Genomic DNA, 25,802 nt, shown 5'->3' with positions numbered 1-25,802 from the left:
CCTTCCCCTCCCTCACTCCACACCTGCACTCACACCCCCAGGGCCAGCTTCTGTCCATCAGTCTGAGAACAGACACTGGGTGTCGATCCCGCGTCCCGCACCATGCTAGGCACTGGGGATTCAAGGGTGGACCACAGGACACAGGTCCTGTTTTCAAGACAGACATTGAATAAATTACTATAAATAGGTCAGGCGAACAAATACATTCTTTTTTTTTTTTTTTTAATTTCTTAATCTTTAAGTAGGCTCCACACCCCACGTGGGGCTTGAACTCATGATCCTGAGATCAAGAGTCACACACTCCACCGACCTGAGCCAGCCAGGCACCCCAGAGGTGAGCAAATAATTCTAAGTGTGCAAAATGCTGCCAGAGAAATTCTTGGGAGTACAAGCTTATGTCCTCTACGTTCTCTGGGGCCCAGAGTGGGGAAAACTAGTGTTCCCACCCTTTATATCATATCTAGTCGAGTTAATATAACCTATAAAAAAACAATTACAGGGGTGCCTGGGTGGCTCAGTCGGCTGAGCGTCAGACTTCGGCTCAGGTCATGATCTCACCGCTCGTGAGTTCAAGCCCCACGTCGGGCTCTGTGCTGACAGCTTGGAGCCTGGAGCCTGCTTTGGATTGTGTGTCCCTTCCCCGGCTTGTGCTCTGTCTCTCTGTCTCTCTCTCAAAAGTAAATAAAAATTTAAAAAAGAAAAGCAATTCTGAACTTAAGAAAGACAGCTTTTTACATTGTTATGCAGACAGTTTAGCTCCTGATTTTTTCATATTTCTCAATAGAGAATGAAAAGAGCCAAAATTCACACTTAAACTATGTGCTTGGCACTATTCTAACAATTTTCACAATAACCTATGAAGGAGTCCTATTATTTTCCCCACTTTACAGATGAGACAACTCAGGCACAGAGAAGTTTTAGTGAGCCCAAAGTCACACAGCAAGTCCGGGCAGAATTCAGAATCCAGGCAATCTGACTGCTCAGCCCACATTCTTTAGTGGGATGCTATTATACCCCCATGGAGATAATTTGCATAATCACAGATAGATCATTAAAGTGATTATCCCCAAACAATGAAGCAATCTTTCTTCAAAGGTATTTTGCACCCCTGCACCCCCACCTCTACAGCAGAGAGAAGACCAGCCCATCTGTGAGTCCTGGACTTTTGTCCCAGCGCCAGGCTCCAACACCCACCACATCACGCCTCCCCACACGGGGTGGGAGTTGGGGGGAAGGCTCTTCTCTGTTGCTGAGACAACCCCCCCCCGCCCCCCGGTGCTGTGGAACCCCAGACTGAGGCCCTCCCAGGCCCAGTTCACGCTGCCGTCTTCCATCTCTGGATTCAGGCCGCAATCCCGTCTGGGGACACGCTCTGACAGACAACCTTCACTACTGGGCTCAGGGACGGCGCACCTTGCACGAAGCTGATGCACATACAGAATCGTTGACTGGCTGACCTGGTGATTGAGGGAGAGTCCCCAGGTTGTAGGGTCTGTGTGGTAGGGCAGGACGGGTGCGACACTTCAGTTCTCAATCTGACTTTTCTTACATGGTTTAAAAAATATCTGTGGATGTCATGAACATGTCTGGAAAATATTCGCCCAGTAGACTCGGAATATACCAAGCACTGGGCTGGGCATCACAGGTGACACAACCCGTCTCCCCCCGAACTCTCTAGCTAATTGGTGGCTGCTTTTCAGGTAAATCCACAGGCACAAATCCAAGGTCATCACTCCTGTCCTTACGACACACAAACACAGACTCCAAACTTGCCTCTCCTCAAAGTCCCAACATTTCTCGCAGGCTCTCTGTTCCTCTGGGTACAGGTTGGTCATTTTTACCATGAAGGAAACCCAAGTTATATATTCATTCTTGGAAAGTAATGAGGAAACAGGAGAATGTAGCCTAAGAGACCCGCTCTTTCCTCTCTTGCCACCTCAGTAAGACCATCGGGGCAACTCTGTTCAGAGGTGGATCCTCGGCCAGCTGTGGGGCAGCCGCAGAGGTAATTTATTATGTGCTAAAAGACTTCAGAACATGATTACTTTCAGAACATAACTTTTTTATTGAGGATTTTAACTGGGACAAACGAAGCAAAGGAATTGTTATGCATTTTACACCCCTGGACGTGTAAATCTTTATGCAATGAAGAAATGCAATGAAATGAAACTCAAATTTGAAAAGCTAACAGTTGATAATAATGATCAGTGGAGAGATGGTCAGTTTTCTGCCACAGTTTCAAGCTAAAATTAATTAGCTTCTAAAATAAAATACGTGGAAAATCGAGGCCTTACTTGAATCCTAATGCGACAAATACGGACTGGATTTTTAGTTCCTTGGAACTTTCTGTAAATTGTCCACAACTATATTGGTGTAGACCGTGGTAGGGATGGAGTTCGGTCCCTATGCTACCACTCCAGGCAAATTTAAAGACAGGCATCTTGTACTGTGTCCTTCTGTTCTATGCGGCTTCTCTACATTTTACTTAAATTAACTGGCAAAGGAGATGTTTACCTATAAAATGACGTCAAAATAAAAAGTTGGTAAAAACAGTAAAATCGATAATCTGAAAGAATACTGTTAAGACATTTCCCCCACACCGTAACAGTGGTATAGAACATGAACATGACGCCTGATCGGATCCACAAGAAAGTAAGAAAATGTCTGTTCATGAGACTTTGTTGAAGGGTAGCACATGCCAGCGGAATCCTGAAAAAGATAAACCTAGGTTATTTAGTCTACAACTGCATGTAAGTAATAATCAACATATTTAACTACTATATATTTTCTGCTAAAATGTCATGAAACTTACATCAAATCTTTGACAATTAAACTGGTGATTAACTGATACTTTAAAATATTTACTGACAGCAGTCTACTGGGCTAACAGTACATATGTACAATACAAATGCATATAATTCTCGACCTTAAGGAACTTCTAGTCTAAAAGGAAATCTTCTCTTTTGAAAAAGTGCTTTTAAAGTGCTAATATTGCAAAAATTTGTTTTGCAATTTTCTTCTGTCTTTGCTTTCCTTTAGAATGTGATCTTTACATACTATGAGGGAAGCAACTTTGTTTCTTTTGTTTATCACCACAAAATGCCCAACACAGCGGAGGATACACAAGCAGCACTTAATAGTATTTGTTAAGTGATTGAATAAAGATACTTAGAAACTGCTTCAAATGTGCTAACAATCTTTTATATGACACTAGAATTCAAGCACCAGATTGTGTGATATACGGACATTTACAACATCCTTACTTATCTGCCCTAGAAGCTATGGTTCGACAAGCTAGAGAATGTGTTCTACTGCATCTGAGTCACACATTTCGCTCTTAAATAAGGACGGACTATTATTAGACAGGGACAACAGAAAAGAGGCCAGGGGGGACGTTTGTATGGCTCTCCAAATAAAAGCGTAACTTATCAACTTCTAATTTTGACAAAAACGCTAAATATCATCCATCATCTTTTCTCCCAGACATAACATCGCACTAGTTGCTAACTCCCATTGTAACAACCCTGTTAATACCCAGTAATTAAATTGATTGGTTGCAAATTCCCCTTCAACACTTACGTATGCCGTAACTTTAAAGATGGAAGAGGTAATTTGTATTTTCTTGGTTTGAGGATTCTTTCGAACACTAAAATGGGGAGGGGGGAAGGGATACATTTTAATTATAACAACCATTTACATAATACATTTATTTTTGTTTATTAACGTTTATTCATTTTTGAGAGAGCATGAGCGGGGGAGGGGCAGAGAGAGGGGGAGACACAGAACCCGAAGCAGGCTCTAGGCTCCCAGCAAGTGTTCAGCACAGAGCCCGATGCGAGGCTCAAAAACCCACGAACCATGAGATCATGACCTGAGCTGAAGTCAGGCGCTTAACTGAGCCACCTAGGTACCCCTACATTTTTTTTTAATGTTTATTCAGTTTTGAGAGAAAGAGAGAGACAGAGCATGAGCAGGAGAGAGGCAGAGAGACAGAGAGGGAGACACAGAATCTGAAGCAGGCTCCAGGCTCTGAGCTGTCAGCAAAGAGCCCGACGTGGGGCTCGAACCCACAGACCGTGAGATCAAGACCTGAGCTGAAGTCAGATGCTTACCTGACTGAGCCACCCAGGCGCCCCCCACCCCCCACCTTTTTTTTTAGTGTTTGGCATAATACATTTAGAATACTGATCCCTTTAGTATGCAGGTGTTCTTATGCATACATAATATAGAAATACACAATATCCGACTCAAATGGTTTGAAAAGGACGGACCCGCAGTTTTACCCCAGGATGGAGAACTGCAGAACAGGTAATTTTACAGTTAGAATATTTGAGGTCTGACCGAGACTCAGGATGAATGTTTCCCAAGCCAGAGACAATTATCAGAAAAATAAGAATTGATAAAAGTCCGACTGAAGTGTAGGCAGCGGTAAGGGGTGGGCAAAAGCGCAACTACAGAATTCAACAATGTAAACAACACGCCAGCTCTGGCACTGATTTGTTGGTTCATTTTGGGAAAGATTAACCTTTCTGAACATCAATTTCCTCACACGTCAACTGGGCATACTATGGTTCTTTTTAGGATTATGTGAGAACCGAGTGGGACAAGGTATATGAAAACTATTTGTTAAATTATGTACTATTAAATGATATCATATTAAAATTATTTTCTTTCAGTACCTTTCAGTTACTCTCCCCCACAAGATTCCCTGTGGCAGCACAGAGCGGAAGCACAGAGAGGGAAGGAACAAGCTACAGAGAGCGATGCACACATGTTCCCTTCCTAATGCTTTACCATCTGCAAAATACCTTCATATGACTTCCTTCCTATAAAGACCACACAGCTCCATGAGGCTGTTGGGCACGACTTTACCAGGTTTAGAGACAGTAGGGCCAGAGAAGTTAAACGAGACATTAAAGACATTCCAGCTGAAAGTGGTATTTCTGGGAATAGACTCCAGGTGACACAGTGTCCATCCAGGTCCTTTCCCTAGGTCGCAACCGCTCATCCCCTGCCTCCAATCCAGCAGATGTGCACCACAGGCAGTCCTCCTGGGTGACAGGGGGACGTCACATTGAAAGGAAGCTGGCCCCTTCCTCACTTCACTAGGTGCAAGCATCTTTCTCCTTTGCTACATATGAAGAGTGAGGTGGGCCAGGCGGAGAACGAAGGGGGACTGTGTCCAGTGTGTGTGTGTGTGTGTGTGTGTGTGTGTGTTTGCACACCTATTGGAATGGGCAGACCTGAGCCATGTCAGGGTTAAAAGTTCTTAGGCAGTTTTTGGTTTTTTAAGGCAGCTTTTATATGCAGAAATCATGCAATTAATTTCCATATCCTTCTACGACATGGATTAAGGTCATTTTATTTCCCTAAACACTTAACATATACTGCTTAAAAACTGAAGACTATATTTGAAGTTCTGTGCTTATCCAAGGGGTAACTATAGTCACTCCATATAAAACATTTATACTGCACACACCTACATAACCACCCAAACCAAACTACAGAACATACCTATGGTTATATCGATTTTAAGTGTTGATCTGGAGATGGTGATACGGGTATAAATATATAAAAATTCACTAAGCTGTAGGTCCACTATAATTTGTTCACTTTACTGCATGTAAATTAGCCCAGTAAAAAACAAAAACAACCTAGACCAACCCTTGTGAAAGTTTGTACTTACCAAATAAACTGAGAAGAAAATTTAGTGTTTGACACTTCATTTAACAATCACTTAACACATACATGTACTGTAGTGTACTACTTACCGAAGAAACTACCATTTGAACATTATTAGAAGTTGGTTCCTGAGTGGCTCAGTTGGTTAAGTGACCAACTCTTGATTTGAGCTCAGGTCATGATCTCATAGCTCTGGAGTTGGAGCCCAGCATCGGGCTCTGTGATGACAGTGCGGAGCCTGCTTGGGATTCTCTCTCTCTCTCTGCCCCTCTCCCGCTCTCTTTCTCTCTCAAAATAAATGAATAAACTTAAAAAAAAAAGAAATGAATCCCACTGCTTAATTAGCATTTGAGGGCCATAATCTAAGCCTCACAGTTTAAATAATAAAATTTCACATCTCAGGCAGATACGCAGTTTGGAAAACCTCTCCAAAAACTTTGATCGGAGCCTGTGTTTAATATTGACAGCAGAAAAGACAAAGGCTTTCATTAGTAACTACAGAATTATTTCTGCGTAGACATTTTTCAAATGTAATGAAACAACTGGTCATATTTACTCTCTAATGAAACGACTCTAAAGTATTACCTATATTATTTAAAAGAACCATAATCCTTGAAAAGAAGGCACTTTCCAGAACGTTTCAAAAGGGTATTTTATGGGACTTGTAGTAACGGATGAGGGAAAACATATCTTCAGAATGTTCTCACCCTTTGGTTTGAGCCAGAGACCACTAAAATCAAGCTCTGTGACGTGCCTCCAACACGGACACACATAAGGGATGCATGTCTTTTCTGGAGCAGATTAGTGATGACGTCTCTCTGCAAGGGCAGGTTAGATAATGTAAAGCAGCTACTGCGTGTACAATTAGAAAGATAGCAGACGTTCTCCTAAAAGATGTGTAAACACCCAAAATTCAAGTAACGGGACAGGAAAAAACAATATCCTTGCCGGTTAACTTGGCTTGTACAAGTGACTTGTCTGGATATGTGGCTCAGGATGACAAGGTACTGACAACTGCTGGAGGTCCACGGGTGCTTCCCCTACATGTGCATTCCTCCCGAGAAGCGACACCGATCCACCCTGCACCCTCACCTTGGCCAAATGCCACCGCCTCTGACCCAAATCAGCACAACCAGCTAGAAAAGCCACAGGCGGTGCGAGTGATGAGCAAACCGGCACGGCTCTGAAGGGACTCTGTGATCATTCAGCCCATTCAGTTGCTTTGCACCGGCACTTCAGCCATCTTAAGCGAATATTTATTCTAATCATAATTTTCTTCTAAAGTTGTTTTGGGAAGACAATTTCACATCTCCTCCGCACTTAGCAGAGAAATTCATCAGCATGCTTCAACTTGGATCATCATGAGAAACAGTTAATGGTTCTCAAATAAGAGTAATGCTGTAATTGGGCTGGTTCCTTCTCAGCGTCCCCTGGAATGGCAGACTAGTGACGTGCGTGTCTCCCCTGGACAGGGGACGGGCTGCCCTCTCTGCTGGCTCTTGGGGACCCCATTCCATCAAGACTTCCCTAACACGGCCACCCTAATAATGTCCTCTTTTCAACTTCTGGAGTATTTATTACAGTATCAGGAGCTGCAAACATTTGCCTATAAAAAATCGAACATTTGATTTCATAACAATTTTTCCTTATAAAACCTTCTAAACTATTACTTAATATGTTAGTTTCTTATAATTTCCTTAAGGTCAAGGGCTGTCTGATGCTCCTCTTGTAGTCTCTTCGGAGCCTGGCGGAGTTCTGTGCACAGTATTAACACTTGTCGGTTGCCCGCCTAAGGGATTCTGAGGGCGTGATTCTCTTCTTTCTGTTGGATGCCGTGAATTCTGACCAGTCATTTTACCAGTGGCCGTTAACCCTGGAGCCATAGTTTCACTTAGCACCCAAGCAGTGTGGAAGAGAGTCACAGGTGAGAATCCAGGACAGGGGAGGTCAGGGAAAACAGTTTCTTCAGTGTTTAGGTTCTAAAGTTACTTCTGTTTCAAACACCTCCAGCAGAATCTCCTCTTGCATAGCACACGATGGTGACGAATTCCACACGTTCGTGTGGCCAGTGAAGTACAACACAATGTCGTGGCAGCGGTGTGCGTGCGTGTGTGTGTGTGTGTGTGTGTGTGTGTGTGTGACTAGGTGTACCACAGAGTATCTGCAGGGAGTGCTGGAAGCAGGCCTATGGGTTTTCACGAGCTGAATATAAGGACAGAATGTTTTGGATGTATGTATATGTTTTTCTCAAATTCTGTTTCTAACATTTTTTTGGACAATCTTTATGTATTGGCAGAGTAACTTTTCCACAAAAATCAGAGGCAAATTAAAGAAATAATTTTTGTTTTTAAAACCGTATCAGAGGGGCCCCTGGGTGGCTCAAGCAGTTAAGTGTCTGACTCTCGGTTTTGGCTCAGGTCATGATCTCGCGGTTCATGGGTTCCAGCCTTGCCTCCGGCTCTGAGCTGACAGCGAGGAGCCTGCTTGGGAGTCTCTCTCTCCTCTCTCTCTCCTCCTCCCCCACTCTCTCTGTCTCTCTTTCTCAAAATAAATCAACTTAAAAAAAACTATATAAGAAAAAGAATGAAGTGAAATAACTACATCACGTAGTTGTCACACAGCTGAATGACACAGAGGAGAAGTGAGATTTGAGATGCTGAGTGCAAGTAACGATCAAGAGTTTTACGACAAGCTAATTCTGTTTTTTTCCGATTAAAGCAAAATTTTGTAACTAAACTCTGCTTTTACTTGTTCCTATCCCTTTTGCCTACAGACATGATCCAATATCTTCATCACTGAAAAGCCCAACCCAATCAAAGTATAAATAAATGATAATAAAGTTTTTATACCAATTAGATCTTCAAAAAGAAAAAAACAGAACTAGTGGATCACCTAAGCAAACCTGGAATTTAGAATTAATTTAAAAATGTAGGGGCGCCTGAGTGGCGCAGTCGGTTAAGCGTCCGACTTCAGCCAGGGCATGATCTCGCGGTCCGTGGGTTCGAGCCCCGCATCGGGCTCTGGGCTGATGGCTCGGAGCCTGGAGCCTGTTTCCGATTCTGTGTCTCCCTCTCTCTCTGCCCCTCCCCCGTTCATGCTCTGGCTCTCTCTGTCCCAAAAATAAATAAACGTTGAAAAAAAAATTAAAAAAAAATGTAAAGTTTATGCCTAGATAAAAATCTTTCCACCTCTTTACAAAAAAGGTAATTGTTCTACTATTAGTCAAGCAAATTTACACAACCTGAGGAATCTTGTGTTCTCCTGAAATGTGAAAAGAGACCTGGGGTAAATGTCACAGGAGACCTGGGGTAAATATAACAGGAGTTCTGGGGTGGGTGTGACAGGAAATCTACGAGAAGTGTGAAAAGAGACCTGGGGCCAACATGACAGGAGACCTGAGGTGAGTGTGACAAGAGACCTGGGGTAAAGGTGACATGAGACTGGTGGTAAATGTGAAATGAGACCTGTGCTAAATGTGACATGAGACCTGGGTGAGTGGACAGGAGACCGAGGTATCTGTGACAGGAACCTGGGGTAAGTGTGACAGGAGGTCTGAGGTAAATGTGAGACGATGCCGGGGTAAGTGTGACAGGAGGCCTGGGTTAAGTGTGACAGAAGACCTGGGGTAAGTGTGACCCAAGACCTGGGATAAGTGTGAAAGGAGACCTAGGGTAAGTGTGACAGGAACCTGGGGTAAGTGTGATAGGAAACCTGAGGTAAAAGTGACATCAGACCTGGGGAGAATGTGACAGGAGACCTGGAGTAAATATGACAGGAGACCTGTAGTAAGTGTGAGAGGAACCTGGGGTAAGTGTGAGAGGAGACCTGAGGTAAATTTGAGAGGACACTTGGGGTAAATATGACAGGAAATCTGGGGTAAATGTGAAAGGAGACCTGGGGTAATTGTGACAGGAGACCTGGGGTGAGTGTGACAGGAGACCTGGGGTAAAGGTGACATGAGACTGGTGGTAAATGTGAAATGAGACCTGTGCTAAATGTGACATGAGACCTGGGTGAGTGGACAGGAGACCTAGGTATCTGTGACAGGAACGTGGGGTAAGTGTGACAGGAGATCTGAGGTAAATGTGAGAGGACGTCTGGGATAAGTGTGACAGGAGGCCTGGGTTAAGTGTGATAGGAAACTGATGTGATAGGAGGCTTGGGGTAAGTGTGACAGCAGACCTGGGGTGAGGTGACAGGGGACTTAAGGTAAGTGTGACAGGAGATCTGAGGTAAATGTGACAGGGTGCCTAGGATAAGTGTGACAGAAGACCTGGGGTAAGTGTGACAGGAGACCTGGGGTAAGCACGACAGGAACCTGGGGAGAATGTGATAGAAGATCTGGGACAAGTCAGCCGCTAAGCAGGCATGGAGCGAGTAATCTGTTGGATGGGGAAGGAAGCACAGTCAGATGAGAACCGGGAACTGGGTGCTAAAGAGAGTCAGGGAGATGTGACCATGTCCCAACCTGGACGAGAAGGGAGAGGCCAGAAAAGGGGTTCGAAGCGGTGCTGTTCTCACACGCTTTGGTGGTTGGCGTCGACAGGACCCAACAGACGCTAGGCGAGCCCAGCACAGTTAAACAATGCACTCCGTTAACCAGAGATTTACCTACTGTAATCTAGCAACATTACCTCACTAGATCTTTATAGATAAGCTTTGTTGTTTCCAGATATGGATTAAGCACATCTTCATACTGACAAAGGGCTCCACCAAGGCAAAGATGTTTGAAAAGACAAAACAGGAACTCTTCTCTATCAGCTTGGCTAAATATTTCATATTTTTCTGAGTCTTCCACTAGCAAAACCTATGGAAAATGATAAAATTCATCTTAATCTAACATGATTTAAGGCTCTAATTTTTGTTTTCAAAAGTTTCCATTTATGAACTTACGAATAATCCTAGGCCTATGTTAACAACCAATCTTGAACAACCAGAAAGAGTAATCGGTGAGACCTGCACTCATTTTCCCTCCATGTTACCATTAGGTACTGATGCTCAGTTAAAGGAATAAATCTAAATCTTCTCCTCTTCCCCTTTATACCTTTGTTCTAATTTGTATCTTTAGTAATGGTTTTAGCACTACTGCAATTTTAGTGCTGAGTCACCTTGAATCTTATTTGGAAACAAGGGACCATAAATAAATGGAGAAACTTCTCCATCCCAGAAGGTCTGTAGCCTTTGCTTCAGTCTGGAAGCTGGCCCTCATTTTCTAAGCCCTACCCCTGCACTTCTGGAAGACCACTTTCCTTACCACCCCTGCCCCGGCCCACCCCCATTACTCCATTTTGAACTATTCAGGTAAGTGGACCATCATAACCACCTCTTTTCCTGCTGTCCCCTAATAATATCATCCTACCCATCACCCATCTATACTGACTCTTGCTCTCTGGAGACTTCACCACCTCTTTCAGAAAACAGCACGACAGGGTCGGACGTGGGAGGGTTTCTTATACCATTGGCCATTCCACACAACTGATTAACTCGATTGCGGTAGATACGAACAAGGTGACGAATGTAAACCATAACACACATTTTTTTTATTGAGTTGTTTATACTCCACCTGCTTGTAAAAAGAATGTGAAGTAGCTAACAGTAAAATACCGACACGGTACGAAAAGTAAAAGGCAAAAACCTATAACCAAGAAACAAAGTGGGAAAGAAAATACATACAACAAGGAGTCGGAATGCTGTAAAAATTGTACATAACACTAACACTACCAAACAGGTAAAGGAGGGAAATAGGAGTTATACAAAATCACTGTCTAGTAGCAAGAAGTGCACTTAAATTAGGAAACCTGATCAAGCTTCACATTTGATTGACCCCGATCTCAAATGAATATTCATCACAAGGTCAGCATAAAAGAGGCACTTAAAATAAACTCTGTGGTGTTGCCAGTGTGCAGGTTACTTACAATGAGTTTATGAAAGCCAAAGTCACACGCAGTAAAAGGTGAGGGGAAGTGGTTTACAGTTTATTACTCCCTGGGTGTGCCACACATACGGCTTGGCCCATCTCCCCTCCTTGCCTGCTTCTCTCCTTCTCTCTCTCTCTCTCTCTCTCTCTCTCTCTCTCTCTCTCTCTCTCTCTCTAAGGAAATGATGTGATATTGAAGCCTGAGTTTGTAGCTACCTAAAGATCTGGCTTAACACAAGAGCGACTAAAGCTCTCAGGAATGACGAATGAACGCATTCCTCGCATGAGCACTCTGGTTACTGAACTGATTAGGCTGCGTGTGTAAAAATGACAGAAATGAAAATATTTGGGGAATAAATGTGGAAGCGGGACCCACCTGCGGCTGATCTCCCCGTGTGCTTCCACGTGGGGCCCTCAGGGAGGAGGTGTGCGATGTGGTTAAGGAGCCAGACTTGTGAGCCGCCTGCGGAAGGTGGTTATCGGCAGGCCTCAGTGAGGCGGTGTGACGGGCTCGGTGCTGCTGCATGGCGGAGGGCCCTTTTCAGTTCAGGCTAAGGCTGGAGGTTATTTATTGATTTATTTTTTCAGCCAGAAAGCAACCAAGTTAACACCTTGCTTGTCGCCACAGGGCGGCAAAGAACACGAGAGCGAAACGCAGAGGCAGCTGGCAGAAAAACAGTGTGGGTACTTCCTGAATTCAAGGGCTACGCATGGAAGTAAAGAAGACCAGCAGCAGAGGGGAGCCCGGGGGGCTCAGGCGGTCGAGCGTCCGACTTCAGCTCAGGTCATGATCTCACGGTCCGTGAGTTTGAGCCCCGCGTCGGGCTCTGAGCTGTCAGCACACAGCTCAGAGCCCGGAACCTGCTTCAGATTCTGCGTCTCCCACTCTCTCTGCCCCTCCCCCACTCATGCTCCCTCTCTCTCTCTCTCAAAAATGAATAAATTCTAAAAAAAATTAAAAAAAGAAAACCAGACGACAAGCAGCAGAGCGGAGAAGGCACATCCGTCTCTCGAAAAGTCCGTTGCCAAGGCTCTCAGTATAAGTGAGGGTGAGCTCTCTGAAATTAGGGGACAGGGCCTTGTGATAGAGAGGTACATGTGCCAGCAGAGATCGGGGACAGATAAGAAGAGCTGACATAGTGCCCCAAAAGGAAGAAGACCCAGACTAGACTAGACACTTTGTAGAGGTTAATTTCCAGTCCTTGGTAAGGAAGAGTAGAAATTATTATCAGATCCCCAAGGTACGGTGCTTATCTTGTGTTATACATACCACCTAACTACAGAGCAACTATATATAGTCTCCTCAGTTGTGTTTGGACATCCTCAATGAGTAATTTGATTGTCTTCTTCAACTAACGGTTCTTTCAGGTGTTCTGTTGGTGTAGAAGAACGCAGAGACTGGCTGGATGCCTCCCGGTCTCCTACAGACAAGATGTCTATGTCCAGAATGGTGTGTCAGGGGCTTCCCTAGGTCATTCCCATCTGGATTTACAATAAATTCAACTTATACATCTCCTTATTCAACTTACACACAGCGACATCTCCTAAATGTAGAATAATAGTAATTAGTGGCTAGTCATTGCTATTACTGAAAGCTTACTAAATACTAGGCATTGGGCTAAACACTTTAAGTGCATTATCTCACATAATTTTTTTTTTTTTTTTGAGAGAGAGAGACATAGTCGAGTGGGAGAGGGGCAGACAGATGGAGACAGAGAATCTCAAGCAGGCTCCAAGCTGTCAGCACAGAGCTCGAATCCATGAACTGTGAGATCATGACCTTAACTCACTGAGCAACACGGGGCCCCTCACATGATTCTTGCATCATTCTTATTTTATAGATGAAAAAAATGAGGCTAAGTACCACAGTTATTAAGTGGCTGAGCCGGTATTTGAATCTATGTCTATTTGATACCAAAGCTTTATTTTTTTTTTAATAATCTCTACACCCAATGTGGGGCTTGAACTCATAATCCTGAGATCAAGAGTTGCCCGCTCCATCGACTGAGCCAGCCAGGAGCCCCTGAAGGCCCTAATTCTTTTTTTTAATGTTTATTTATTTTTGAGAGAGAGAAAGACAGAGTGCAAGCAGGGGAGGGGCAGAGAGACAGGGAGACACAGAATCTGAGCTGTCAGCACAGACACTGGCGCGGGGCTCGAACTCCCGGACCACGAGATCAAGACCTGAGCTGAAGTCAGCAGCTTAACCGACTGAGCCACCCAGGCGCCCCTGAAAGCCCTAATTTTTGTCCATTTGGTAAATAGTTTATCTCCATAATTTAATGATAATAAGGGGCGCCTGGGTGGCTCAGTCAATTGAGTGTCCGATTCTTGATTTCGGCTCAGGTCATGATCTTGATTTTGGATTAGGTCATGAGATGGGGCCCTGTGTTGGGTTCTGTGCTGAACATGGAGCCTGCTTGAGATGCTCTCTCTCTCTCCCTCTGCCTCTCTCCCAGTTGCTCTTGCTCTCTCTATAAATAAAATAATGATGATAATAATGCATTTCATGTTAACGTCACACTTTTTAAAAAGTATATTTAAATGCTCTCTCAACTCATATCTCAACAGTTTCAACAAGATAGAATGGGAATTTTAATCTCTATGTTGTACAGATAAGATCTTGGGGCTCAAGATATTGAATGATTTGCTTAGTTACTATCTTATAAATAATAACTCAGGAATTAGCTAAATAATCTATGTCTTCTGATTCAATACACCTCTTGCTAAAAAAAAATTAGTTAATCAAATGGTTTTTTAAAAAGTTTATTTATTTTGAGAGAGAGAGAGAGAGAGAGAGAGAGAGAGAGAGTAGGGGAGGGATGGGGGCAGGTGGGAGAGAGAGAATCCCAAGTAGGTTCCAGACTGTCACTGTGGAGCTCGATGTGGGGCTCGAACCCACAAACCACAAGATCATGACCTGAGTCGAAACCAAGAGTTGGACGCTTAACTGACTGAGCCACCTAGGCACCCCTAAAATGGCTTTTTTGATCTCAGCTGTGAGACAGAACGATTCTTTTACAACAGGGATATTTTTAAATTTTTTTTTTCAACGTTTATTTATTTTTGGGACAGAGAGAGACAGAGCATGAACGGGGGAGGGGCAGAGAGAGAGGGAGACACAGAATCAGAAACAGGCTCCAGGCTCTGAGCCATCAGCCCAGAGCCTGACGCGGGGCTCAAACTCACGGACCGCGAGATCTGACCTGGCTGAAGTCGGAGGCTTAACTGACTGCGCCACCCAGGCGCCCCATTAAATAGTCATTTGATATGTTAAGAGCCCCATATCGAAGAAAAATAGCCATGAGTTAAGCAGGTCAGGGCTTCTCGGCCTTAGCACTATTGAAATTTTGGGGCAGAGAACTCTGTTGTGGGGGCTGTCCTGCCCACAGCATGATGTTTAGCAACATCTCTGGCCTCTATGAATGACTGTTAGTAGCATCTGGTTGAGAACTACTGAGATACACAGATAATTCAGTTGATAGTGAAAGTCCCATCCAAGAAAAAAAATCTACCAACGTAACTGATATTACTGATCATTAATAATTGATAAAAGGTGTTTTAGGTATTTTACATAGGTAAAAGTTTTTGACATTAAGCATTTCCTGAAATAAAATTCTATTATGAAATTTAAAAAATCTATACTTACTTTTCGTAATTCATCAGATATAGGAAAGGGATCGCAAAAAGAATCTAAACACTTAATGATATGCCCATCATCACGTACAATATTTTCATCATATAACCGATGAAAAAATGACATTGAAAGCTGTGTACAAGGAACATTTGTGGCTTCAATTTTTTTCACTTCAGATCCTGAAAAAAATTTTATAGAATATAAACATTAACTTATTATTCTCAATTATTTCCAAAACAAATATTACAATGCAGGGATTCTAAGTAGTCAAATAGGGCATACATTTTGGTATATTTAAAGGACACATTAGGGATCTCATTAAATTCTTAGTTTGCCGTTTGTTCATTTTTATTAATCACTAAAAGTCTGCAACAAAATTTCACCATTTCAGCCCTAGAGTATGTAAATTAGAAAATGTCTGAAAATGAAATCATTTTTCGTGTAGTAGGGGATTCTTACATCAGTTTTAATCCACATATCAGAATCACCTATAAAAGCATTGGAACTGCTTTGTGTGACTTTGGATTTATATTGTGCTCAATGCTTTATAATTTGTATTACAAAAACTTTAATTAACGTTAAGTAATGGCTGTTTGTAAAGTCCTGAGGATGTCTTGAAATTTCTTCTCCCCAATAAGCAATTTCTCCCTTGTGATCTCATTTACAGTGTTTATGACCCAAAACCAGCTTTTCCAAGTCAAGGTAAGTTTCAAACCAGGCCCTAATCAAGTTATGACAAGTTTGGAATTAGAGAAATTTGTGACCATGATGTTTTGTCTATTTTCGTCTTGTAGCTCGAGTTTTTCCCCGCATACCTTCCCCACCCCAAACTTACTTCCTAAATGTGTCCTTTAGGAATGGATTTTCCGTTACTAGAGGTTCTTCTCAATTACAGAAAGACACAAAGACTAAAATGAATATTTATTATTGCCTCAGTTTCTTTCCATTTCTCTCTCATGCACTCATATCCACACACACACTCAGATATAAAGAGGTGGTGGTCTTCTTTGCTCAAAGTTCTCCCTAGAACAGCACACCGAGGTGTGGGGGCCCTTGGTGTGACCTCTCCCTGATACGCTTGTTCGGTATTTACGCCGGAAGCAGCTTGAGCTTGAGAAGAGTGAGGCTGGTGATGATCTGCGCTTTGTCCTTCTGGTTGCCCACCTGGAGTCCTGCGAGCACCTGCCACTTGTTCTGGGCTCAAGCTGGCCTTGTGTGGACGTGCAACGGGCGTCTGGAGACAGGAACTGTGTATGCTTCAGTAATTTCAAAAACTACACTTCTAGGAAAAGCTCCTTTTGTTTCAGGGGAAAAAATCCTGTGGGGGATTAAAGGGACAAGAAGACCACAGAAAGTGACAGAAGAGTTGTGAGCGCTGCAAGAAGAAAGAACTAGAGCAGTATAGAGCCAGACGGTCTTCAAAGACGGGTTGGTGGCCACAGGATGAGGGACTGACACTGGGCGACGTGCCATTCTTTAAAAAAAAAAAAATTTTTAATGTTTCTTCATTTTTGAAAGACAGAGACCGAGCACAAGCAGGGGTGGGGCGGGGAGAGAGGGGGACACAGAATCTGAAGCAGGTTCCAGGCTCTGAGCTGTCAGCACAGAGCCCAATGCGGGGCTCGAACCCACGAACCATGAGATCATGACCTGAACCAAAGTCAGATGCTCTGCTGACTGAGCCACCCAGGCCCCCCAGCAACATGCCATCCTAATAAATGACTCTAGCTCTGATTTAGGGAGTGGCAGGAGGGTTGGGTTGGTAAGATAAGGTAACTAAATTCAAACCACGTACTCCGAGGCATAGAAATAGCATTTGCGAGGGACTGAACTGTGTCCCTCCAAAATTAATATATTGAAATACCACAATGTAATGGTATTTCGAGATGGGGCCCTTGAGAAGTAATTAGGGTTAGATGAGGTCATGGGTGAGGTTAGGACTTCTGTCAAATCAATTCTGAAAGGACACAATTCAGTCCAAAGCATTCTGCCCCTGGTACCCACCCCCCCAATTCATGTCCTTCTCACATGCAAAACGTGTTTATTCTATCCTAACAGCCCCAAAAGTCTTAGCTCATTCCTGCATCAATGCTAAAATCTAAAGTCCAAAATCTCACCTACATATCACCTAAATCAGATATGGGTAAGAGGGAGGTACACCTCATCCTGGGGCAAAATTCCTCTCCATCTGTGACCCTGTGAATCCAGACAAGTGACATGCTTCCAAATACAATGGTGAGACAGGCAGAAGAGAGACATCTTCATTCCAAAAGGGAGAAACAGAAAACAAGGGGTGATGGTCCCAAGCAAGCCTAAACTTGGCAAGGCAAATTTCATTAGACTTTAAGCCTCAAGAATAATCATCTTTGGTTCAATGCTCTGTCTTCCAGACCCGCTGGGGCGGTGGCCCAGCCTCTGAGGTTCTCCCCCAAAAGGCACAGTGTGTTCCTGAAACCGAGGGTGGCCCCGATGATCTCTGAACTGCCTTTTAGTCCTTCTCTTCTCCTGCAGAACGGCCATGTGTCAGCCAAATGGCTCTATCATCTGGTCCCGTGGGATCTAAGAGGTCTGACAGCCTTCATTTTGTCTCGTTTCTGTCCCCTTTAGTTCAAACCGGCAGTGTCTTTGCCAGTACAATCCCCAGTGTAACTCTGGCTTCTGTTGAAATGGCTGATTAAGTCCATGAATTACACACATGCTCTCTTTATCAAATGGTTGCCCAGCCATATTTGTTCTCTTCAAAAGAATCTTTCTCATTTTTTACGATATGAAAAGGCTGAGAATTTGCCAAATCTTCAAGCTCTGGTTCCTTAACGAATCCTTCTTCAATCTGTCTCTTTCCTTTCCTACTTTATCACAAACGTTCAGGAAGAACCAAGCTGCTCCTACAATAGTTTGTTTAGACACGTCCCAGCTAAATATATAATTTCATCACTTGCAAATTCTACCTTCCCCAAAACACCAGAACGTAGTTCAGCCAAGTTCTCAGGCATTTTATGGATTGTCTTTCCTCCACTTTCTGATAACAAGGTCCTCATTTCTGTGTGAGACCTCACTAGAATCAAGCTTAACATCCGTGTATCTGGGCTAGCATCCACCAACACCTGTGATGCAGTTCCACAGCCACTTCTAACCTTTTTAGGTATGTTACAGAAACATTCCACTTCTCGGGACCAAAATCTGTCAGTCTGCTTAGGCGGCTACCACAGAATACCAGACTGGGTGGTTTAAACAACAGACGTTTATGTCTCACAGTTCTGCAGGCTGGGAAGCCCAAAAACCAAGGCGCCAGCTGATTTGGCTCCCGGTAAAGGCTCTCTTCCTGACTTGCAGACGGCTGCCTTCTTGGCTGTCGGCACATGGCAGAGAGCTCTGGGATCTCTTTCTCTTGATGTAAGGGCATTCGTCCCATCAGAAGGGCTGCTTGAGATGTAGTCTAAACCTAATTAGCTCCCAAAGGCCTCATCTTTAAAAAAAAAATTTTTTTTTTAATATGTATTTAGTTTTGAGAGCGAGAGACACAGAGTGCAAGCAGGGGAGGGGTAGAGAGAGAGAGAGAGACATAGAATCTGGAGCAGGCTGCAGGCTCCGAGCTGTGAGCACAGAGCCCGACACGGGGCTCAAACCCACGAACCGCGAGATCATGACTTGAGCCGAAGTTGGACGCTCAACCGACTGAGTCACCCAGGCGCCCCAGGCCTCATCTTCAAATACAATAACATTGGGGGTTAAAGCTTCAACATAAGAACTTGGCAGGGGGCGGGGGGCCACAATTGAGTCCATAGCACATGCTATCTGTTAGGCAGAAAATATGGTAAAATCATGTCTCCACCATTTATAAGACATGTGATGCACTGCTATGATCACATACAAAGTTAAGAATGTATTTTTTCCCCTTGATATCAGCATAATACACAGGTGTCTATGTACTTGGTGTCCAAATTGGTGTTTTCTGACAACTTCATTAATGCTGAAATGGCAGAGACAGGATAGTGTAGTGGTCAAGACCTTGAATTCTGGAGTCCGGCCAGCTGTGCAAAACTGCAAATTATTTAGCTCATGAATCTGACTCTTCATTTGGGACATAGGGACATGTAATAATACCTCTCTGAGTTGGTCTGAGAGTTAAAGGAGGTAATGGGGGCATGTGGGTGGCTCAGTCAAGCATACCGCTTTGGCTCAGGTCATGATTTCGTGGCTTGTGAGTTCAAGCCCCACATCAGGCTTGCTGCTGTCAGCGCAGAGCCCCTTCGGATCCTCTGTTCCTCTCTCTTTGCCGTCTTTCTTGCGCTCTCTCAAAAATGAATTGAGAAAAAAAGCCATTTAAAGGGTGTAATGAATATAATGCCCTTAACTAAGCACATAGGAAGCATCCATTATATGTCACCCAAAAAAGGGCACAGTGTGTCTGTATGAGGAGGGCTGCAGCATCTGGGAGACAGGGACCGCGGCAGAAAGCCCTGGCAGTCCAGGCCCAGGCGAGGGCAGCAGTGAGGGGGATCCTTCACCACACTCTTTACCACTGGTTCACTTGCTACAAGAATGTCTTTTCTCTCATTTTCAAAAGCTGTTTATTTTAACAGCTGGGCCTCAGAGGAAAATTGGAGAGAAGACGGCTGATACATCAGAAACAGAAAAGCTGGTAGGAGATACAAAACAAGCTAATGGAAGAGTACAGCAATCCCCTAGAAACTTCTACTTCTGAAGTAGAGTGCTACCTCTTTTGCCCAATTTTTCAGAGTACTTCTAATGGATTCTGCCAGGCACATGTGGAATTTTAGAACCTCTCTTTTTTGCAATGCGTTTTTTAAAAGTCAGAAAAAAGTCAGTACTGTTTGTCAGTACGGAGGAAGATTGAACTTTTTTCAACGAACCTTATTTTTGTAAAAGAACTGACTGAAGTTACTGTAAAAGTTTCATAAACTCTTTGCTACGCGCCTGTGATTATTTCCTTCTGAAGACTTTGAACCTGTAAGCACATTTGCTCAGAGAGTCAGTCTAACTCTGAAAGTATTCTGAAGATCACCCTGTACCAGCTTTTTGCTCTATAAATTTTACAGTGGTTTTTAGCCAAAAGCAATAAAATGTGACCTACTAATTCTAACGTCACAAATCTCGTTCTTGAGTAATACTTTCGGCAAAGTCATTTTTGTGTAAGACTACTAGAATTCCATGAACATGCAATGTAGGAATTTACCAAAACAACCCCATCTAATTTAAAATCCACTTACATTTTTCTTAAGCACAAACCCACATTACTAACCAGATTTTCCTCCTAAGTGGAAGAATGACTGGTTCTATTGTTAAGACACTTCAAACTAACATTTAAAATATAGTGGTCATGTTTTTGTTTTCAAAACACTCTTCTATTAACTCTCTGGTTTACTCCTTAACCTGAGAGTTATTTAAGAGATTTGAGTGCTATTGTCTGGGTAATTTTGCTTAAAGATTCCTACCTATGTTTCAAGGTACTATGAAATTATTACATAGATAAAATTTTCTTTTTGAGATTTTAAGACTCTCTTCCATGACTTTGTATGTTATTTTATGAACATTCCATGAATGGCCACTTCCTCGGTCAGAAATCCGCTGCCCCGCCCTGAATGCTTTTGCTCAAACACCCTCACATCAGCAGAACTCTACCTGACACTCTCCTCCTTTTGCTCCTACTGCTATGGTAGCACATTATTGCACTATTTTTTTTTTAATGTTTTTATTTTTGAGAGAGACAGAGAGAGAACACGTGTGCGAGCGGCAGAGGGGTAGAGAGAGAGGGAGACAGAATCTGAAGCAGACTCCGTGCTGTCAGCACAAAGCCAGATGTGGGGCTCGAACCCACATCCTGTGAGATCATGACCTGAGCTGGAGTCGGACGTTCACCCGACTCAGCCTCCCCAGGCACCCCTCGCACTATTTTTTTTTTTTTACATATCAAGCAGTTTCTTGAGCATCATTTTCTTGTGTTCACCTCACTGTTCCCTGCATCGAGCAGAGTCCATGGGAGACACACAATAAATACTTTCCCAATGAATGGAAAGAGAACTGGTGCTCCTGTGCCGTGCCAGGACAGGAGCAGTGGGCCCCCAGGAGAAAGACGCAGGGCAGGCCTGGCACAGCTCATCATGTTTGACCTTGATGTTATCAAACAGGTGAGTCATTATTCACAATGTGTATTTTAATAGTGAAAATTCCAAAGGCAAAATTTTGTTATAATAATAAAATCATCATGATAAAATATCATGTTGATATTTTTATCAACAGATAAAAATATGTTTTACTTACCTAATGTAATCCATTGTCCAGAAGAATCTGAAAGTAACTTCAAATTAGGAATAACATTTGGGTCTTTAAAAAAAGCCTAAAATACAAATTTGAGGGGAATAAGTTAGAAACTGTATTACAAACAATATCAAGAATTAATTTCTAAAACAACTGTAGTAAACTCTTACTTGATCGGGGAAGGACAATTTTATTTTATTTTTATTTATTATTTTTTTAATGTCTATTTTTGAGAGAGAGAGAGAGAGAGAGAGAGAGAGCGAGAGAGCGTGAGCAGAGGAGGGGCAGAGAGAGGGAGACACAGAATCTGAAGCTGGTTCCAGGTTCCGAGATGTCAGCACAGAGACTGACGTGGGGCTCGAACTCATGAACCGTGAGATCATGACCTGAACCAAAGTTGGACGCTCAATGGACTGAGCCACCCAGGCGCCCCTCATGAGTATTTGTGATCTAAGGGTAGTAAGAACACACTGAACAGATGTAAGCAAAGACAGAGCTTAAATCAGTCCTATTTTTTACCATGATTCTGGCAGCAGCATGGAAAATGAGCTGAAGGGTTATTAAGAGAATAGGTAGAAGGGAAGGTACTGCTGTAATCCAGGAAGATCTGATGTTCACATCAGTCAAGATGATAGCAAGGGGGAGGTGGAGAAGTGAATAGACTCAATGACTGTTTAGGAGGACAAAGGACAAAGGGCGAGGGAGGAACCACAGATGATGCATGAGAAACTGGACAGAATGAATGTCATTTCATGAGAAAGGGAACAGTGAAGAGGACCAGGTGTGCAGGGTGAAGATTAATATGTTCCGCAAGTATTTCTGAATACCTACAGCATGACACATACAAGTTCCTGTGCCACGGAGTTTACATTCTAGTGGTGGAAGATAAACACTTCACAGGTATCATCTATGCCCCATCACAAAAAAGAAAAAAATAAGTTTTCCCCAAAACTACTCCTCAGGAAAAAAAAAAAAAAAAGCAAGTTGATAACTTTATAAATTCAAGCTAAAGAGTGTTTGTGCAATTATCTTTATTTAATATTTTATTTTCTTTTAAAGTTTATTTCAGCTATTTTGAGAGAAAGAGAGAGAGCATGGGAGGGGCAGAGAAAGGACAGAGAGAATCCCAAGCACGTTCTGCACCGTGTGCATGGAGCCCAAGGTGCGGCTCAAACCTACGAACAGCGAGATCATGACCCAACATGAAATCAAGAGTCAGAAGCTTAACTGACTGAGTGGCCCAAGTGCCCCACAATTATCTTAATCTATATAATATACACTTTGAAAAGAAATATAAGGTGGAATTAACCTCAGTTAATACTGATTTTGAATGCCTTTTAGATGTCTTCTGCAAAAATCAGTACAAGGAGAAATTTAATTCAGATTTAGTAATTATCCCTGGGGGGAGGGAGTATCAACTTACAATTACATTTTATATGCCATTATAAATGGAAGCAGGCTAAGTGACCTGCAGTGAAGTGACCTAGAGCCAGGGGAAATAAGTCTTCATAAAGGCCCCTCACATAAAGCAACACGAGAATCATTATGCTGTTGGGGTTAATTATGCACCGAAAGAATAATAATAATAATAATTAAAAAAAAGCCCTGTCCTAATATATGCACATGGTATTTTGGGTATGTTATAGAATTTCCAGTGGGGCATTAGAAGGAATTCTCTGTATCTCAACTTTAGGAAAGCTGATGTGCTTTGGGAAAATATTACATGATTCCCAAACAAGTTACAGGATAACAAAGAAACGAATATCAAAATGCATGTAAAGATTAAACTTACTTGTTTCAGAAATGTGAGCGTTAAAAAAAGTATGTCTAAATTGATATATTATTTTATATAACATAGAATGTTAAATGTACGTCTATTCTATGCCACACATGAAATCTAGCAGATTGCTGGTTTCTGATCCAGTATCCATTCTCTTCTTCTTCCTTAAGGAATCCAATTTTATTTGGGATGGCAATGTGCTCAGCTAAAAGTCTGCACCGCCTAGTCTCTGTGTTATGAGGTCATGAGGCGTGAGCAGAGATGTTGGCGGACCTTTAGAAAGCTCTATAAATTGCTTCTTTCCCCCCTTATCCTTAGTCCCGTGGTGAGGATGCCAACACTGTATACTGAGCCCAGAGCTCTCTCTTGACAAAGCAAGATCTCAGATTCAACAATCTAGGATCCCACCACTTGCATGCACTTCAAGTTCAACATGCCTAAAGATGAACTCATTTTCCTTCTTCTTTTGCATTTTCTAGGGCTTTAACGGCATCATCTACCACTCCAGTCAACCAACTCAGACATTCGCTCATCCTACACTCCCCTTCTGCCTTATTCTCAGTATCTTATTAGTCCTGGAGTACTGCCTTTCTCCGAAACGTCCGTCCAGGCTTCCCGGTGCTGCTGCCCTAACTCAGGGTGTCCTATGACAGCGGTTTTGTCTGGTGTCACTGATTCCAGACTCGGTCCTAACAATCTATGCTCCACATTTCTGCCAGGGTGACCTCGGTAGTTTAAAGTTTACGATCTTCTCGAAAAACTTTCAGTGACTCTTCACTGGCTAGATAAAGCCCAAACTCTTCTGGGAGGCACACAAGGTGCAAAATATGGTCCCACCCATCTAACATTATCCCCCGACTTTGTCTACCTGACAAACTCCTGCTCACGTTTCAGTGCCCATCTCAAGTGGCTGGCCTTTTGTAAACCTCCTCTGACCCCTCAGCCAAAAAAAACAAAACAAACAAAAAAAAAAACCGAACAAACAAAAAAAAAGGCGGGAAGTTCCCCGCATCAAGCCAGGCGGGCGCGTGCAGTTCTGCGCGAAGCCCCGGCCCAGTCCCCCGCCCCGCCGGCCCAGTCCCCCGCCCCGCCGGCCGGCCGCAGGCAGGTACCAGGAGAACCGTCACCCCGCGGCGGCCCTCCATCAGCGGCCGCGGGGCCGCAGGACGCACAGCGTCACAGACCACAGACGTCAACGCCGTCCAGCTGGCGAGGGAAAAACCGGATTTCAAATAACGTGACTGAATTTTAAGGAATGCACCAGAACTAGTTCTCTTATGTGTCCCCCTCTTTCCAAGCTGCCCCTTCCAGCAGGTCACTGCGGAGAGCCGGCCGGCCGAGTGCTCCCCTCGGAACCCCCTGTATGCACGTGCGGGGGAGCAGTCACAGGAACTCTCTGACTCCGGGAGCCCACAGAAGTACCCAGAAGTCCTCTGAAGCCAAGTCGGGGTACACGGAGGACCCCGCGGCGGGGCAGCGGGGGCGGGGTGGTGGGCGGCCGGGGCACTGGGAGACCGCAGGGACACGGGTGGCGGGGCACCGGGGGAGGCCAGGGCATGGGGACGGGGCCGGGGCACTGGGGGACCGCAGGGACACGGGGGGCGGGGCACTGGGGGATGCCGGGGGGGCCGGGACACCCGGGGGTGGGCTGGAACGCCGGGGACCGTAGGGACAAGTCCCGGCTGGCGCGCGTCCCCACGCCGCCGCGCACGCAGACCCCAGCCCGGGCGGGGCCGCAGCTCAGTCGGCGGACGCCCGGGCGCCTCTCCCTCCCGCGCACCAACCATGACGAAGTCGTCCTTGCGATAGGCCTGGAACGTCTGGTCGAAGCCGAACGCCTGAGCCGCGACTCTGCCCAGCATGGACCTGCGGCGGGGGCGGGAGGAAGGTCAGCGCGGGCCCGGCGGCAGGGCGCGCTCGCGGCCGGCCCGCCCCGCCCTCGCCCTCTCACCACTGGCGGAGCCGGCTGGTGGTCTCCTGGGTGCTCAGACACTGGAAGGTTCTCTGAGGCAGGAATCTGAAGTAGTAGCTGCCCAAATCCCTCGGCTCCCCGGCCGCCATCGCGCTCCTCGCTCGGCTTTAGTGCGTACCGTTTCCATGGAGACGCGGAGGCGGGGGGGGGGGGTGGTCAGCCCGGCGCTGCGGGGGCGCGGCTACGCGGTTCTTCCGGGGAAGGAAGCCAGGCTCGTGGCGGGGGCGGGGCGAAGTGAGGCGTTGGTTGGGGAGGAGCCACGCGAGTAGTCAAGTCTGTGATTGGGCCGGGGCTCTGCGGTTGGTGGGAGCGGGGCGAGGTGGGGCGGGGAAGGGGCCAAGCGGAAGAGGCCCGGGACCAGGCACGGCGGGGAGGCCAGTCTCGCGGCGGGGGCGGGGCGAGGCGGAGCGGCAGCGCGGCGAAGTGGGACAGCGGCGGAGCTGAGCGGAGGAGTACAGGCTGTGTTTGGAATAGGGACTATACGGTTGCTGGGGGCCAAGAGTCCAGGCTCACGGTGGGTGCGGGGCGGGTGCGG

The 25,802-nt window shown here is 44.7% G+C and overlaps 1 protein-coding gene across 2 annotated transcripts; it reads right to left on the bottom strand.

Annotated features, from left to right (window-relative positions):
* Window positions 1-2,041: 2,041 nt before the first annotated feature.
* CFAP300 (cilia and flagella associated protein 300) lies at window positions 2,042-25,566 on the bottom strand. 2 transcript variants are annotated; one of them, XM_045038185.1, is made up of 8 exons: window positions 25,247-25,566; window positions 25,080-25,161; window positions 21,519-21,594; window positions 15,249-15,415; window positions 11,976-12,062; window positions 10,317-10,489; window positions 3,580-3,646; window positions 2,042-2,709 (listed from the first exon to the last, which is right to left on the bottom strand). In XM_045038185.1, the coding sequence occupies exons 1-8, from the start codon at window positions 25,354-25,356 to the stop codon at window positions 2,581-2,583; spliced, it is 891 nt and encodes a 296-aa protein (XP_044894120.1). In that variant the 5' UTR covers window positions 25,357-25,566; the 3' UTR covers window positions 2,042-2,580. The 2 variants fall into 2 exon arrangements, with proteins under 2 accessions (XP_044894120.1, XP_023094805.1); XM_023239037.2 differs by lacking the exon at window positions 11,976-12,062 and having other exon boundaries at window positions 25,247-25,538.
* Window positions 25,567-25,802: the final 236 nt, after the last annotated feature.

Source organism: Felis catus, chromosome D1, assembly GCF_018350175.1.
Source record: "Felis catus isolate Fca126 chromosome D1, F.catus_Fca126_mat1.0, whole genome shotgun sequence".
Taxonomy (NCBI): Eukaryota; Metazoa; Chordata; class Mammalia; order Carnivora; family Felidae; genus Felis; species Felis catus.
The sequence above is the reverse complement of the archived record's forward strand: the minus strand, read 5'-3'. Positions and strand labels throughout refer to the sequence as shown.